Source organism: Myzus persicae, unplaced genomic scaffold (assembly GCF_001856785.1).
Source record: "Myzus persicae strain clone G006 unplaced genomic scaffold, MPER_G0061.0, whole genome shotgun sequence".
In the NCBI taxonomy this organism is placed as follows: Eukaryota; Metazoa; Arthropoda; class Insecta; order Hemiptera; family Aphididae; genus Myzus; species Myzus persicae.
The window spans coordinates 142,855-162,113 of NW_019104013.1; the positions used below are offsets into that span (position 1 = coordinate 142,855).

The 19,259-nt window shown below is 30.8% G+C and overlaps 1 protein-coding gene across 2 annotated transcripts in view; it reads left to right on the forward strand.

Annotated features, from left to right (window-relative positions):
• The first annotated feature begins 811 nt into the window (after positions 1 to 811).
• LOC111037581 overlaps positions 812 to 19,259 on the forward strand; it is a 32,917-nt gene continuing 14,469 nt past the window's right edge. Inside the window, exon 1 of one of the 2 annotated variants that reach the window (XM_022320239.1) lies at positions 812 to 1,110. In XM_022320239.1, coding sequence (XP_022175931.1) covers positions 1,081 to 1,110 — 30 coding nt within the window. In that variant the 5' untranslated portion in view covers positions 812 to 1,080. Of the gene's footprint in view, positions 1,111 to 8,939; positions 9,473 to 19,259 lie in introns of those variants that run through there. The other variant, XM_022320238.1, reaches the window with a different exon arrangement.

Below are 19,259 nucleotides of genomic sequence, written 5' to 3' on the forward strand. Positions count from 1 at the left end.
GTGTAAGTCTCCAGACAAAGACTACACAGTTTTAAGTAATAGAGTAATAGAAATACCTATATTATATAGGTAACCACTTCCCTCTTACCACTTTCTCACACTCTCTCCTCTCCACCCCCCTCCCGTATCAATCAAATAAAACGATAACTGTGCATAAGTTTTGTCGAATGGTCAGCGGCGGTGGCGGCAATAATATGTAACATGGTCGTTACGTCATCGTTGTGTTCGCTGTTTCCTCGTGCAGTCGTTTCTGCTGCTTGTATCCGTTTCATCAAATTCCCGTCGGCCGTCGTCGTGTGTATAATATACGAAATATAAACGTGTTGCCCCGGGTCAAGTCCCGGACCACTGTCGTCGGCGTTGGCGTTCATGTCTCTTTACTCTCTCGCTCACTCTCTCCCTCTCTCGCTCACTCTCTCCCTCTCTCTCTCTCTCTCTCTCTCTCTCTCTCGCACTGCACTCTTTATCTCTCCATCGGTGCTGTTACTGTAATATGTTTATACATGACATTATATATTTATATTTTATAACCATAATAATATATATTATTTAACAGGTATTATCGACTAGACATATTTTATTATTATATACGCGAATAGGGGTCAAGACAATAAATCGGGAACGGCGGCGGCGTCAGTATTATCGGGTGTTATACAACAATAACAGCTTCCAGACAATAAAAAAAACAAAAACGATTTTTATTCCTATTTATTGTATAGATTTACCGCGAGTGCTGGACATTCGCGAACCGGGCGTGCCCCTGCGTGGGCAGATACCTCGAGTGGGCACGCGACGACCACAGCGGCTGGTCCGAAATGGCACACACCGTCACACACCTGGACATCATACCGTCCAGGCCGGTCGCGTCGCGTAGGTACTCCCATGTCGCCCATGTGTTGTCGTTTTTGTGGTAATAATCGAAATATCGTGCCAATATAGCGTGGTGTTGATGTTTAAGTCACCGCTGACCAGTGGCGTGTACCTATTATCGTCGTCGCTTTAGTTGTATCACTTTATTAACTATATTATTGTTTTCGCACGTCAATTTACCATCGGAAATACAACGCAGTTGACGTCGAAATGGATTTCGGATTGCACGTTGTCGTAATCGTAAGTCAATATTTAATTTTTATTCTTATTGGGTGGAGATCTGTTTTTCATTTGCATTAACGTTTTAAACTTTAAATAGGACGAAAAATTAATAAATTATGTTAAAAAATGTGGACCCGTTGATCTAAATAAGTAAGATTATTGTATAAAATATTAAATTCATTTTTGATTTTTTTTTTTTGTTATTAACAGTCGCATAATTTATTTTTACTGAAGAAAGTTAGTATTATCGATAATACTGATAATTTCTTTAATCGTATTTTTCTTGCTCCCATTCATCTTCTAAGATTGTTTGAGTTAATCCTTAATTATACGAGCCATATTGAACTTAAATATTTACAATTTCTTCAGTTGTATTCAGTCTGGGTGCAGTTGTAAGGAAATAACATTCAACTTATCTAATTCAATGTTTTTAATTTTTTTCTTCAAATCTTCTAAATATTGACATTTGTCTACATAGTATAGTCATATTATATATATATGTTTATTTAATTAATATACTATTTATACAGATATATCATGTTATAAGCTATAGTATTCTGTATTATATTTTTAGAATGGTATTTACATTTTTTTTCTTAAGTTTGGAAGAAATTGAGTAATTATAATTTTTTTTGGCATTTTTAGTATTCATGATATAATAAAAACCAGTATTTTGTCTTATGTACTACCTAATCTAATTTATGAAGTACGTAATATTTATTGAAATTGATATTTGTCACCTACATATAACATATAGGACATATATGAAAGAAGAACACGTTCTACTACTGTTACGTATACATTTCGCTGGGTTTTATTACCTACTTACTATTATAATATATGTTATTAATAATAAAATGTATATTATGCAATTATGGGAAGATGGTTTTATTGGTAATTAAATGTGTTACATCTTACACGCATGATGATGCATATTATATTTATTTCTCGTTAGTTCATCGCACACACGTTTAATGGATACAAATAAAATCGTATTTTTTTAAGTTAAAATATGTTCGGTCTTGACTCTTGATACCTTGTAAAGTATCTACAAACATAGTATACCTTTATGTGAATTTACTGAACGAAGTATCATCTAGCCACGTGAGTACTTTATAGATCCTATTAAGCCACAGGCAACTATGTACTATATTTTAAGAAAAATTACTAAAACTTACTAAAGTAAGGCTTATAAATTAATTGGGCATTAAATTAAATGGACTAACTGAGACTTAAATCTGACTCGATGTTTGCGCAGTTAACACTTATAAGTTATAAGAAATGTTTTACAGTAGGTGGTAGTTTTATTTTTCTTTGAAAACTATAAGATATAAGAATAGCAAAGTATAACGAATAATGATTAATTGTACATACAGTTTAGCAAGCATAACTTATATTTAAATAATTCTCTGTAAATATTAATATTATATAAGCGATTATAATTGATATATTATCAATGTTATATTTATGTTTTAAATAAGTTAAATAAATAATACTCACTACCATTATTGTTGTATATTAGCAATTAATTAACATAACGAAATTCCTACATCCACATTGTTTAAGAACTTTAAATCATAGGATGCATTTTTAGTAATTTACATAGTAAGAAAATTACTTTACTCTTTAGTATACAATCTATATATATTTAGTACAGGTACTTATGACCATAGGGTACACTTGAAGTTCTGAACATTAATTAATTTGCAATATTAGCTTTAGGCATTTGCGAGAATTTCAAAATAAATTAACAATGGAAAAGAGATATGTATCAATTATTAGACTGCTTAATTAAAAGTTTGACTAAAAGTGATTCTTGCTTCTGATTGAATAAAAAGAAGCTGGTTTATTGCTGATCAAATTATACTTAGACGAGTATTTAAAACAATCGGTTTATTGTTTTCATATGGTGATGAATTCGCATCTGAAATATTCTCGGAATGTTAATAAACTTAGGTTTTTAAACAAAGAATTAAATTTGTATTGTTTCTTGATTTGTATAAATTTCATTACACTTTTGCGCCATCAACTTTTTGCTAGTTAATGCAGATGTTTACTATTACACATTAATTCATAGAACATAAATCTTATATTTATAATGCTATAAAACGTTGGCTTCAGGTTCAGATCTAATGATGCTTGATAGCCCGTTGTAGAAACAAAAGTCCTTGGAACTATGGTGTCCACCACGATCTACTAACTGAAACAATATACAAATACGTATGAGCTCTATAAACATTAAAAACACGCAGGCCTGAAGGTTCACTTTCACCAAAACATTATATTGATTATTTATCATGATCTATTGCTACATTTCAAAAGTTCTTAACAGTATAAATGTAATCGGCAAATCAGTTCTTATGGCTTATAATATATAAAACAGAACAATTTTATAGCTTATACCTACATGGCTACATTATAACATTAACTTCTTATTTTCAACTAAAAGCAGTTAACAGATTGTATATTGTGTTATAAATTCGTCGTTGAATAAACAGATATATTATATATGCATACTCAAAGTATACTACTCATTTACACGCATACATAGAAGTATAAGTATAAATAGAAATACTTATGAATAGAAAATATTATTTGTTTTTAATTCAAACATACAATTGCGTTGGTCATAGTTTTTTTTTTTTTTTTATAAAATATCCTTGAAAAGTTCCCTAATTTGGATTCCTGTGTTATGTATTCGAAAAATGTATTTTGTGATCATTTTGATTCAATAAAGTTTCTGAATGAGAATATTTCAAGGATTTTCTCATTATTAGGTAGTAATATACTATACAGTACTTACCTAATATATTTACCATACAGTTATTTTTATCCCACGAACACCATTCTTGAGCTCATTATTACTATTATGTTTGTTCTTGTATGATACATGTTCAATGGGATCATCTTGAACACGGGTCTTTCTAGGATAATATTAACTTTAAATCAAAACGATTTTGTCTTCAAGCTTACGAGAAAAACAATTTAAATCTGTTTTTTTTTCAAGATACAAGGTCGACATGAATTAAGAGCATTTATTATTTTGCATCCTACTTTGCGAATCCGCCTCCGGATTATCATCCTACATGTTTACCAAACGGATCCCACTTTTTGACACGAAGTGATAATTTAACATTGACATTGATACGATTTGTTGTCCGTATATATAATAATATAATAATATAATAATAGGTAGTAAGTACTTACCTATTATATATGTAACTGAAATGAGTAATGAGTTGCAACAATGCATATAAACAACGCATGGTAGGTGCGTTCCGATTGTGTAATCCCTGCACAAGGACAATTGTTTGGACGAGAAGGTATATTTATGTTTATAATCTAAAGTGCTTCTACTTGGACAATTGGATAAGAAAATATGCATTTCAAATTAAAATAACTACTGATTTTCCTTGATGATATGATATTAATTTAGATAATTTGAAGCATAGGGTATCTAAATATTAACTGTAAATCAAACTAAGCTAAAATAAAGGTTAAACAATACCAATTGTATTTATGCATATAATTTATTATAATTTGCATACCTACTAACACAAGAGTCGCTATTTCCTCTTAATCATCAATAACCTAACCATGGGTTTTTGCACTTAAGGCTACTTCCTACATAAATGAAAACACCCATATTAAAATCTGATATAATAGTTATAGGTAAAAAGTATAGAACATGTTTTTATACTTTGTTGTTATATATATTTTTAAAGAATTTTTTATGTAATTTATTTAAAATACCTATTCATTATTATGTTATACAACATATCACACATTTTAAAAACATCAGCAAATTAAGTTTAAAAATCGGGCAAATGGATGTCACTCTGCTGTAAGTACAGTAGGTTACAAGTGAGCCACTGTAATGGGTGGTGTTAAGTTTGAATTCAATGATATAATATAATCTTTGTATCCGAAAAACGATTCTGAGTGAAGACCGTCTATAATAATACTTAATAATTTAACATATTCGATGATATTATCGTATTAAAAGTAATTTGTTTTACTATTAAACATTATTATTTATTAGTAACACAATAGGTTAAATTTATTTTTGCGAAAAAATTATATCTGAAAAGTCATTGCAGTGTGTATAAAATAAAATAATATAGACACTCAAAAATTTTCAAGTACCCATCATTACTATTTTTAAATTGTAAAAAAAATAAGTTAAATTATTATATTCTTGGTTATTTTATAAGTTATATATTATAAGGCTATTTAATAACTATAACATTTTTTTTATTATTCTTAACCATACAAATAAAGTTTTTTTTTTTTTATTAGCTATCGGCATAAAACCATTATAGCTCAACAATTACAGTTAGTATATAATACAGTAGATAAGCAAATAAAGTTTTATTGACATTTATAGAAAAAAAAAAATTGAAAATGTCAGTAAACCACTCAAACATAGTCACAATATTTTGAAAATAGTATGGTGTATAGAAAATGCGGATATAAATATTCAATGTAGCTACGGTTAGAGTCACACTAAAAACCAAAATCAATTTTAAGTAAAATCTTGGTTTTTCTTAATTTTTTGATTGTTTTTCCTGACGCTTTTGAAAACTATTATGATTTTTTTACTTTTGACCCCCCAAAGTACCAACTAGATTCACATTCCTATCAGAGAAAATATGCTATCGGAGAAAATCGAAGAATTTTCACTGACCAGAAAGGTGATGATAGACACAATAAAAAACTAAAGTACAAAATTTAAAAAAAAAAACATATCCTTCTAAATGTAATACATTCTTCGCTTCACTCAGAATTTAAAACTATTATAATTATAATTTAACGAAACTTTTAACTATACGATACAGAACTCATTATTGGTACAGACTACAAAATCCCAAATTTATTGAGCTGTTAAGAAATGACAATACATTTGTGAACATATAAATATCATAATAATATATAATATATATATTATGATAATTTATAGGTCGTCAAACGTAGAACAGTTATCACTGCTTACCTATAGTTTATTGTTTGAAACAATAGATACGATCCGTGTTATTTTTTAATTTGATTATGGTTTCCTATTTTTGTTTTGTTATAAAAATTGTTGCTAAATAGGTAAATACCTATAACAACTAAACTGATTTAAGAGTAATTTTTGTCAAAAACATGTACAAATAAAATGTGATTGTTCAATAATGAAATTCGACACACATGACCATATAATAATTTCAAAGATAAAATATACCTAGAACTATTGTAAAACGAAATTATTTTAAACTAGTTGTAAGTACTGGTACATGACATTTTCGATTGTTTCAGTGACATATTAGAGACTTATTAGCCAATTATGAATAAAGTTTAATGTATGGACGGCTTATAAATATTATTTTATAACGTCGTATAAGTCGTATTCTGCACTCTCTTTAAGTGTTTCTAATTTTATTAGATCGCAATATCGCATCTCACTATGAATTTAAAATTATGGTTAATAGTGTTACGTATATACAATATACATAATAATATTGAACTCATATTATGTGTATTATTATGTTTCTAAAATTCTAATTATATTGTTGGAATACATTCAAAATTTATTGAATAAAAATTAGACCTTTAATGGGGCGGGATAACGCATAATAATTACGCTCTGAAGTGTGTCTACCACAGACATGATTTTGATATTTATAATATGACTATAATTATTATTATTATATATTATTATTTTATATATTCATAATGAGTTTTGCCAGTCTAGTAGAAATAATCTAATTTATCACATTAGAAACGGTCTATATAATAATATTATTATCATTCATCGTGATTATTATCTGCAGCTCAAACTGTTCGTTTTCATTACGTCCGTAAGAAAAATTACTTTTTAAAATCGTTTATTTCATCGACGTTATTTATGGACAACAATTTAACGACGACCGGATAATCGCGTAGTATTAGATAATCTCTCCTGGTACTTCCGCGGACAATATATCGCGTAAAAGGAAACCACTGTTTGTTTTCTACGGAGTGCGGTAAAATGGTAAATACCGCGGTCCGTATGACCTCGATAAGGCAGCGGCGGCGCCCGTGTTCGATGATGACGGTATATTGGTTATATAGCGACCAGTGACCACCGACGACATAGTTGGTTACACCACAATAATCAACGGAAATCCCGAATTTGAAACTTCAAAGACAGGTCATCGACAATTTAATGAGATACATTTGAGTGTAGTATCTTATCATAACGAGTTATTTATCGAATTGGTTTAATTATTGTACAATTTACATATAACTCGAAACATAACGATTAACGAGTTAATTTTAATTCAATTCTCCGTTACCCAGTTTAATTGGTAACTCTAAAACTAATTTATTCTGCTGTATATTGATCAAAATATTGGTACAAATAAAAATATTGGCTTACAGACTACAGTGCGCCAATGAATTCATTTTAGAAGAGTTTCATAATGGTGTACAAATCAGTGATTTTCAAACCGGGGGCCGCCGGATATTATTTAGAATTGTCAATACATACACTTTTTAATGTTGACATAATAAAAGAGTTGTCAAAAATCTTAAGGGCATTATACTGCAAGCTTAGGCATTAACGAGTTAAAAAGTTTAAGTTAAGTTAATCTTAATTTTTTAACTTAAGTTTTTAAATTAATGTAATTTTTATTAACTTAATTTTTAACTGAAATTACTTTTATTGGTATAAACTTAATAAATAACGAGTCCAAGAATCCATAGAATCCAAGTTACAATAATTTATAAATCATTAAATAATAAATATAATTAAATAATTATTGATGATACCTACTGCATAAACATTAATCTATTGCTATATTACTAGCTATTTATGTATTTATTAAAAAAAAAAACAACTCAACTTAAGTCAATAAGGTAATCGGCAGTTTCTATATAACTTACAACTTAACTGGGCTTATACAAATTAGGAAAACTATTAACTTTAAACTTTTTAAAATGTTTTCCATCAACTCAAACTTCACTCAATTAAAAATTACCATTGTACCTTGCGGGCAAGGACTTGCATTACAGCAGGTCGTGGCCCACAAAAACATCAAGAACAGCTGGCATACATGAATCGGTATAGTATATTTTATTACTATAAGTACCTAGGCGTATGTCTCCCAGCACGTGACCCAGACATAAGTGACGAAACAATCGCGGGGGAGGGAGAATCCGATTCGCATCAAATGTGTGAAATATCAGAATTATATATATTAATAACTAGCCATAGGTATGTGCCTAGTTGATATAACCCGGGTGTACAGATACTATTTATCGTTACCACATCGTCACAGTAATGACGAAAAGGCGTAACTACATATAATATCATACTCACAGATTTTCTTATACACATTTAGCTGATATAATATACGCCTTTTTATCGCAGCCATCGTCACAGTGTCTGCAAATATATTTCGTACCTAGGCAATTTAATTGTTTACATTTAACCCGTCACTCTGACATATTTTATAAACGGGACAGCGTGTTTGGATGTACAGATACTTTGTATCACTTCGATATATGCTGCAGTTGTGTAGATAGTTAAATTATGTTGGTATGTCATTGTGTTGTGAATAAATAAATCGTCACCGATAGCGCGGACGACGGCGACTCGTCGGCTATCAGGATACCGCGGTCCCGGTTATGATATCGTTATCATCGCGACAAACATAATGTATATCATCATGATATTTTAGCGACGCGATCGGCCGTCGGAAGTTCCGCTTTCGATTTCCACTGTCGCGGCGGCGGTAGCTACAGGACGACGACGTGTAGAGGGAACGGGCGATCGAGTCTGCGGGGACCGGTTCCGCGTGTGGTGGTCCGCCGCAGCGAGTTTGCGGCTTTCATTCGTCACGCGACAACCGTATAGTATAATATTGGTACGCGCGACGACGTCACCCGCGCACGTCGCCGCCGCCGCCAGACTCGTGTCCCGTTCAACTCTCCGATCGCGCGATCTCGTAACTTGTTTTTTACTTTACTTTCGGCCGGCCGACAAGTCGCACGCGACCGACTGTAACTCACGACTATAATATACTTTACAATATAATACAGTTAAAGCGAGTTATTATTATCGATACGTTTTATAGTAATAATATCGCCATCCGACGGTTGATGTACACGTTTCCGCGGCCAAGTGACAAAATATTATTATTATTATTAAACCTGTGAACTGGGTATACCATACTTGCTGTGCACACTTTACACGATTTGTCTCCAATGGGATCGCAATAGTCATCGCGGTGTTGCTCCTGCGGGGACCATTATGTTGTCGACTCAGGATGTTCATGACGTGAAGTCTTCGGCTGCTGCAGTACGGCGTTCGTCGCGAATCTCTCGCTTGACGTACCTGGTCTACTGCGTGTTCCAAGTGAGTGAAAAATCGTGCGAGATCGGCCAGCGCGTACTTTATAAAATAATTAAATGTCGTCAAAACGAGGTCTTGAGAATTATCGCACTGAACGTGCTTTGAAATAAGATTCTAAAAATAAAATTTTAATTCAACATAATTTTATAAAGTTCACTTTTTGTTTTTACGCAATTACACTAACAATATTTGACTCAACGTTACGAACGCCTACTTTGGATGTGAGAAAAAAAATGTGTAAACTCATTTATTCTTAAGTAGACATTTTCTTCATTTGGTCAACTATTAATTTTCCACTTAAGGACAGAGCACATTTTAATCTCGGATGTTTCATCACTCGGTATTCAAAAAGTTTTTATGGAAAAAATGCATTTTTTGTAGAAAAACAAAATTATAAATAAATTCATAACAAAATATATAAAAATTGAAAATATTACCCTCTAAACTTTTAAAATTTAAACTAGTACTATTTGAACGGTCCTAAATTTGGAAACGCAAAATAATTATTAGTCTTATAGATATTATTTAAGTACATATTATTATGGTAGTTATTTTTTCCATTTATTGTTTTTCAAATTGCACGAATTATAATATATCTACACACAAAATGTCCCGATATTCTTGGATAATTGTTTTGTAAAGAGTTCTATCGGAGTGCGATATTGATTGCAAGGAAAAGTCAATGATTAATTTTAGAACATTAGAATAAAGTTAAAAATAAATTTGTTAACTTGAGTTTTTATTTGTTTTTTGGTGCATAGTTCTACCTAAATAATAATTGTCAGTTTCCCATTCTTCGAACAAAATTATAAGGGATACACATTTTTCATTTAATTAATTATTTAACTTAACTGTAATTAAACTCAAAATGTACTCGCATTTTTATATAAAAATTAAATTTAATATGAATATGTATTATTCAATAAAACCAAAAGTAACTCGCTTAAGATAAAATGTTAAACTACGCCTGGCCGTATATTATTGATTGGTTATGTAGTACACGGTTAATGTCCAGTCGAACAGTTTGGAATTATCATTAAAAAATAATATTATATAGTTTAAGATCCTGCTCACATAGCCATATAGTCATATACACAGTTAACGTATTTCAAAAAATTCTAATACCGGATACATTTTAAGTGAGTAGGTAAGTTAAATTTAAAAAAAAACAAAAAATAATTGTGTAAAAGTTAATCCCCATTTTTTAATAACTAAATGTAAAGTTATAACTTCAAAGACACATTTTATTTATATTTAATATAATTTTAGACTGTTGTATAACTTGTTAGTCAAACTTTTTTCAGAAGTGTCCATAGAAATTACTGAGAATTAGTTTTAAAATAATTATTTTAATTTAAAATAACGTACATAAGTGAAAATCATTGATTTCTATCCCTCTAATTCGTAAACATTTTACAAAGATCTCTTTTCGATTTCTTGTCACCTGAACAATATACTTATTTTATAAAGATAATGACCTCTGCTGATAACATGTACCATTAGTTTTGCTTACTAGAAATTTTCATCAGCAGGCATTTAATATTTTTACATCCCATAGTTTGATACTTTTCACTATTTCATATGATGCATGACAATAGAATGTGACCATAAAAGTAAATCGTCATGTGAGAAAAAAAAACATAACAAAATTATGACGATATACCTATTCAGTTGTAATGTACTCACTCGGTGTATTGCAAGACAAATCGTATGTTATGAACTATGAATACAAAATTATAACTTTCTACTATGACTTAGTAGGCAGAATAATTTTTCGGAGAAGTCAATAGTTCTAATATAATTATTGTACATCTTATTAACATCGATTTTAGTATATCTGATCCAACATTATGAAATTATATATCAGTAAACATATTTTTAATTTCAATTGAGTTAATTCCATTATTGTACAACTGTAGCACACATCATCTATCATACTCATAGGTACAATAATGAATAGAATTTTTAATTAAAAATATATTACACATGATTATTCTGTAATTACTTTATTTTATTGTTACTTGTAATATACATAGTGTATTTTCTGATCAATTTCATTGTAAAAATTAGAAATAAAAAAGCTGTAGGAATTCGTTATTACATAATTGAACGCGTGCCTAGAGTTCTAGATTGTTGAGATAAAATAACTTGACCACCAGGGTCATAATTTATTTAACGTGAGATGATCAAAATCGATTATGCTAGAAAACATTTTTGACTATGTACCTAATAATATTTTTAAGTCATGTAAAAATTATGAGTCTTAAAGATTTTCTATTTTATTGCCCAATGCATTCCAATCGATTCACAAATAATCGTCATTGTATAATGTCCATCTTCTATTGAAGATGCGTTATGTAAAATAAATAAATTGATATTATATTGCATCATTGGTTCGAAAAGAATTTCCTGACATCATTCTCGGGGGTAAGGTTCCATAAACAATAATAGGAGAACGAATAGATTTTTAGTATCGGCACTGATACAGGGATAAGTACCTATTATAAATGATTATACCTACTCTATTAACACACCATTATATTATTATAAGACATTATTTTCTTTTTAATAACTGAAATAATAATATACATAAATTAAACGATATTGTTGAAACAGGTACGCTTGCGTCAATTTAGACATTTGCAATAACTAGAGTAGATTTTGCAGTTGGTTTTCATCGTCATTATAATTATTATATGAAGCATTAATTTTGTACCCTATGATGATCGTGTGACATAACCATGTGAGATAACGATTCTGAGTCAGGCCAAAAAATTACGTTTTGATGAACACAGCATTATATTATTACAGAATCTCTTTCACCTCAAACATTCGTAATGTCTAAGTAAACCATGTTTTACACATGAGCAATCAATTTATTTCAGCCTCGAGGAAGTTTAGTAATAGTGCCCATTGCTATATAGGTACAGTCGAACGGAAGTATACTCACGTAGTAATTTTTGCTGTAAAAATGATTTCTAAATCGCATCCAACTGATTTATATTTTTCTAGAATAAGAGATTATTTTTATGCATCAATAGTATAATAATATACTATGCACTTCTAGTTTGGTTTCAATCCTTAGCGTGAAATAAACACCGGGTCTTATCATTTTTTTCATATCATTATAATATTGTTTGACTTAATTTGTTAGAACTTAAGTAAGAACCAGTTTGAATTCTTCAACTATACAAAAGTAAGTATTTAATTATTTATACATTATTGCCTATAACCCGAAACTTGGTTTATCACTGTATAGAAACTATTTGTTTATCACAGCGTTAAAAATGTTTGAGTTTAACAAATTGATAAACTGTTATATTGTGTGGTTTTGATTGATTAGGCATCTGTGATGTACTTGAACTTTTGTGATGACTATTCCCACGTCAATTGCAGGTTTCGTAAATTAGATTGACTGTTTTTTTTTCTGTAGAGCTAAAAACAATAAAAACCAAATCTTTTGTTTTTGAAATGTTGCACCCGTGGGGTGTTTCATTTTGGCGTGATAGACAGGGCCTACGCAAGTAATGACCTTCGTCCTGCATGGTGGTCTGTATCCATTGTAAACAAAAGCTGTCTCGGTTGGAAGCAACTAGTGATCGACGGCCTGGAACAGTAGGTGTCTCCTTCGGTGCACTAAATTAAGAACAAATTAAAAAATAATAACAAAACATTACTAGCAGTCTATTTAAGTTCGTCTCACTGTACCGTAGATCGAGGACAAGGTCGGATCGTTAAACTCGATCGTCTTAAACTTCGGGAATGTGGTTTTTTTTATATGTCACTTCATGTCCGCCAATTTCGTTGGGTGTGACTATATTCATATAAATAAGCTTTGTGCATATCGTTATTATTTGAATTACTATTTTACGATGTATGAATATAATTATGTGTAGCAGTTAGCTAGCTGAATTTTTTTTAAATTAAATTAAAAGTCATCATCAAAGGTGCGTAATTTGAAGGTGCTAATTATATTATTTTGACCAATTATACGTATTTCCCTGTACCCGTCTTCCGGCGGAAAGGGCGTTTATACGTATTATATAATTTTAATACACGCGATTTATGTTCATAAATTTAAATTTGATCTGATTTTAATGTTATAAATATTGATCAAACATTATCAATGTATATTTCATTACAACACACAAAACGAAATTGTTAGTAGGTTCCTATAGATTTTGTTTCGTTAACTTTGAACTTTGTCCAATGATTGTGGGCAATAATATAATTTAAAAATCGTATTTTGTCTCAAATCTCAATTGACTGTATATTTAGTCTGAATATTTAGAATTCGACTTTATTTTTTTATTCAGAATAACCGGTTTAGTTTTAATCCAATACTTATACTCAATTATTTTTACAAAACGTTTATTAATAATTATACGAGTAAATTAAACTAGATGTATTATATTTGTAAAACTATACATCAATCATATGAGTTCGAGGTCTTCTTTTATTTTTAAAGTAATTAATGTTAAATTTTCTTTTCTTTATCCTTAGTATTTTTCCTTTTCAATACGTATTAATAATTTGAGGTCTGAAATAATCTTGAACCAAAAAAGGAATAAAATATACCTGTGTTTATATATTTAACTAAATAATTGATGCGTATATTTGTAGTTTAAAGTTAATACTTACTTTTAAGCAGTCTTAACAACAAAACTTGTCAAAAAAATTATATTTGAGTACATACATTAAGCAAAAACAAAAAAAACATACGACAGTTTATATTTTTTTCTTTTTTTGATCGGGATTTTGTTTAAAACAATATATTAGTATCTATATTGTGATGCATTAATACATAAATAGTAAAATATCTATCTTATAGTACCTGTAATATGATAAACTAATTAACCGATTTAAGTTTTCAGTATCTATAGGTTTTAAATAAAAACAAAAATATATCAACAACTTTAATGTTAATTAATTAACAGTTATGATTACACATATGTATAATGAATTATTAGGTTATTTAAAACGTTATATTTTTAAGTAGGTACTCTATAAACTTGTTTTTCGTGCAACTTTTTACTACTCAGATTAATGTTTATTCCTTAGAAGCAACTCAATAGTTTTCTTTTATTGTACATTTGGGGATATAATATAACATAATATAGCATATACAAGTGCGCATATATAGTATTTATATTTATCTGAAATGTGGGGTTTTGTTCAAAAAACTAAACAAATATCAACACTACAGTACTATGGTAAAGAAAGGAGATAGTGTAATTCAAAAATATAGTTCAGTACTTTGTCGTCATACAATTTGTGGTCACGTAATAATGGTTTTGCATCGGTATACCATATTTATTATTATTTTTGTCTCAAGTCAATGTTGAACGGTGGTCCATTACGCGTTGATACATTATGTAGTATTCATATATAATTGTAGGAACTAGGTACCCATATGATACTCTAAATTGGATTTTAGCAGTATGGGTGATTTATGCGCTAGTGTTTGTTGTTATTATTATTTTTTTATTCCAAAAAAAAAACCAAAGCAGTGTCCAATTTAAAATGCGCATAACGTTTCGCGGTTTCCGGTGATGTAGCACGTGCGGGCACTTAAATCTTACCAATATGTAACATTGTAACGGACATAATATATGTTATTGTAAATAATCATAGGTATTATTTTTGGCATGTTACCTGAAAAAATGAATGTTAACTCCGTCGACGTGTTATAAAAATATATTATTTGTATGATACGTATTGTCGAGCAGAAAATTAATGTTTGATTCATAATATTATGGACTACGATTATTATTTATTATAGTAATATCGTCAGCTTCGTTGCAAAGCCTCGTAAGTCACAAAATGAACATTTTATTGTACAACCTCGTATGGCAATCAACAAACGTAAAACTATTTTAACCATCCATGATTTTTCGCTTTTCCTGTACAATTTGACAAAAATGACTCAAGGGATTTTTCCTCCTAAAGATAATGCACATCGAGAAAATATTTTTTTTTTAAGCTCTATGCTTTCAAATAGTGTTTAAAATGACTTTGAATAAATCAGTTTATATAGGGCCACTCGTCGTCACTAGGTATTTAGTAATAGTTCAATGCAGGTGCTCTTGGTGTCGTCTTGGGGGATTTAATCGACGCGAGGAGATCTATAATATGGACCATGTTATGCTGTTGTACAAAACTACGCAACGTTCCCGACGGAGGAGTTAACACATGAACTATATTTTGTGCAGGTCAAATGTTACACAGCCCATTATACCTAATAGGTGTACCCTAAACTCTGTGTACTACTGACTTCAAATCGGTGGAATTTGCAATCGCCTGCCGTGCATCATGAGCAATAATATTATATGTAAATTGCAATAACGACGGTCGATCGTGGGCACGCGATTATCATAAATATATTATTATATATACTCGGTGACGGCTAAAACGAGGTAAAACGTGGCCAAATATGTGGAAAAAAAATATCCACATGATATTGTACACATATATATGGATAAAACGTAATGTCTCTCCTGCAGTGGGCCATCGCGAGAGTTTTTATGCGCTAATAACGGGTCCAGGATAATATTATAATCGTAGGTAATGAATAGGACTCTGTCGTGACCGAAGCTGAATTACAAGCCGAGCACGCTTTCCGCCGGTCCTCGCGGTGTAGTAGTCTGGGGCGCTTTGACCCGGCAAAACCACCGGTGAACCATAATAATAATAATATGATCGTATTATTACCATTATATGTGCAGTGCAATATTATTATTATATGTTTTTGTTATGCATTACAATATTATAGTCCCGCGTATATGTAGTACCTATACCGATACGCCGTGATCGGGTTTGCGACATAACTCTTGTTTCCCTTTTTCTTTTTTATGTTTCTCGCAGTATAACATTACACGCGATAATATTATACGTATATTATTCGTATCGCTGCATGATGGCTGTGTCCTGTACGCATTTAGTATAGTATTAAAGCATTGTGTATAGTGTGTAATATTGTTATGGCGGGGGACCGGTCCGACGAGGATTATAATATAATAATATTATATTACAACTTACTATCGACGGCAGATGAGTGATCCGTCTCGATATTTTATGATTTATATACATCGGTCGGGCCGAGCAACGATGTCATTTCCGCAGTGTCCAAAACGAGGAGAAGATGTAACACACACACACACACCTGTATGTGTACGCCGTATGACGTCTTCGCGGACGACGACTACGATGACTTCACTTCAGCTAAATCGGTGCATTATTATATGATATTATGTTATTTGAATATTTAAATTGCCGGGCTGTGCGTAACCGCATTCTACACAAAATATTAACACATAAGTGTTATAATAGATATATATTATTATTGTTATAATAATAATATACGGTCGGCATATTATATTATATTTGGATAAAATTAATGGAGGCTATATTTTCAGTCGGCTCTCGTTCGCGGAACAAAATAGGTTTGTGTCACCTTCCACGGTTACATATGTCATTTATGTCATATAATATATTAAGTAGGCACTATAGGTTCATTTTCGAAACGGAAAACGAAACCTCTCACACGTGGTTTTTTTGTAGAAGCCAGTAGGTAGGTATGTGAAAAAAAATGTAAATGTTACTGTTAAAATACGTGATATATAACTACATGAGCCACATGCTAAGATTTCGAAACGTTTTATTACAATAAAGAACGCGCACCTTTTAGGGAAAATACCTGCACTTCAGTTTATTGAGACGAATACTAAATAATATTTTCGATTTCGAAATAATAATATTCAAGTTGGTATTCGATCGTCATTTCACCTGTTTTGAAAATCAACGTGTTCGACGTCCAAAAATTCAAAATTGGTACTTAACAAGCAATAAAATATGTGATAAGACGATGTTTTTAAAAATAATATTATCAAGCCTCTTTGAACGTCTAAAAATTAAGCACTCATTGTTGTTTGGATTGAATAAGAAATGATGACCGTCAAGCGAAGCAATTTATAAATAATTTTTCCGTCGTGTAAACGAAACGATAATACCGATCAAAAAACTACAATAATTATCTATATAGCGGTACAACAGTAAAATCTTTGTAGAGTAGGTAGGTAGGTAGGTACTCACTATAAATTATAATCAACGCAGTTTACTGTCTAAAACATCAGTGCAGAGATTACATAACTACTATTGTAACACCCGATGTGTTAGAAATGTCAAAGGTGGTACAAGCATTGATGTATTATGTTCCGCTGTCGCGTTGACAGGGTCGTCACACATGTGACGGATGATCTCGTATATTATAACATATATTATATCAAATGATCATATTATTATAAGCTCATGACACTAATGGTATTGATATGTATGTAATATAAAATAGTATACGGTTTGTACACAATGTAGACAGTTTGATCTTTAGGTTCTATTCTTTTTACGTTTTTTTTTTTTTTTTTTATCGTCGTCATCGTGATTCGTCGCAGACTTGAGTTAGTTGGAATAAAATAAAATCGGCCGCCCACTGATTCTCTTATTGTATCTACACCATAATATAATATTACAGTGTCTTTAGACTTATTAAAAGGCAAACGTACAATTTTCACGTCTTTGATTTGATCACAATCTTATGGTTGCGCATTGTTACGTTGTTACGCTAATTCGCATTTATCAGTTGGGGTTGAATTAAATAATGTATACCTACAATACTGATGACTGTAAGTAAAAACAAACACTTTTGAACGACCTACATTACAGAGAGGTCATACGAAATGGAAACTTGTCCAAAGATTGCGAATTAGTAAAATTACATGGTTCAAACGTTTGTCATTATCTGTTTGTTTGTTTATTAAAATTTAAACTTAGATAATTATACAGGTAGTCTTGCGGATTCAAATAGATAAACTTTGATTATTTCCCACACATTTGTTAGAAAATTCATAAAATTGCTAAATATTGCGCGTAATGTTATTGATAAATGAAAAACATATCATAATATAATATTTATCAATTGGTTTGTAATGTCATTATTATAACGCCTACGGTAATTCTTATATTTCTAATATTAACTACATTCGTCTAACAATGCAAAATGTGTTAAAGTTAGCGTACTTCCATGATGAATCTACATTATGGCACTACAATATGGGTATTATGGCTGTTAAACTGTCTTGTTGTGAAGTTAAATATGCATGACGGCATAATGCTCGCGTAAAAAAACCGTCTAAAACGTAGGCACATACCTATTATAGTCCAGTTGACTATATATACCTAGGTAGGCACTGTAATTTGGCATATTTCATTACATGAATTATACATCATGACGATGGGTTTTGGTCTGATTTCTATTTAAATTCGATGCTTAATAATAATATTATTCATTGGTCGGCTGCATCAGTTCGCCCGGGCTGTGAACAAAACATAATGGCAATATAGTGGCATGCCACAGCTGTCCTGCCGAAGTTGCATAACTGCAATCATAATAATTGTCGAGGAAAGAGCTGAGCAAGGTAGATGGAGAATCGCTCCAACAAAAATTCTATTAAAAAAATACTCGCTTATTGTACTTAACGCTCCGACGACATTATATGCGTACACGCCTATTGTAACACTGTTGTGTAAATATTATTATAATATTATTGTATTACTATGATACAATTTATAATTATTATTATAGATGTATACGATTTGCCGCGTGTTTGATACATAATTTTACAGTAATGTTTTGGTCCTCCGTGTCCATTTATGACAATAATAATAATAACCGTGTAATAGCGCGTAGTGCGCGTCTTAGATTTCGCCTGTCGGAAGGACGGGGGCGTGCGGCAAC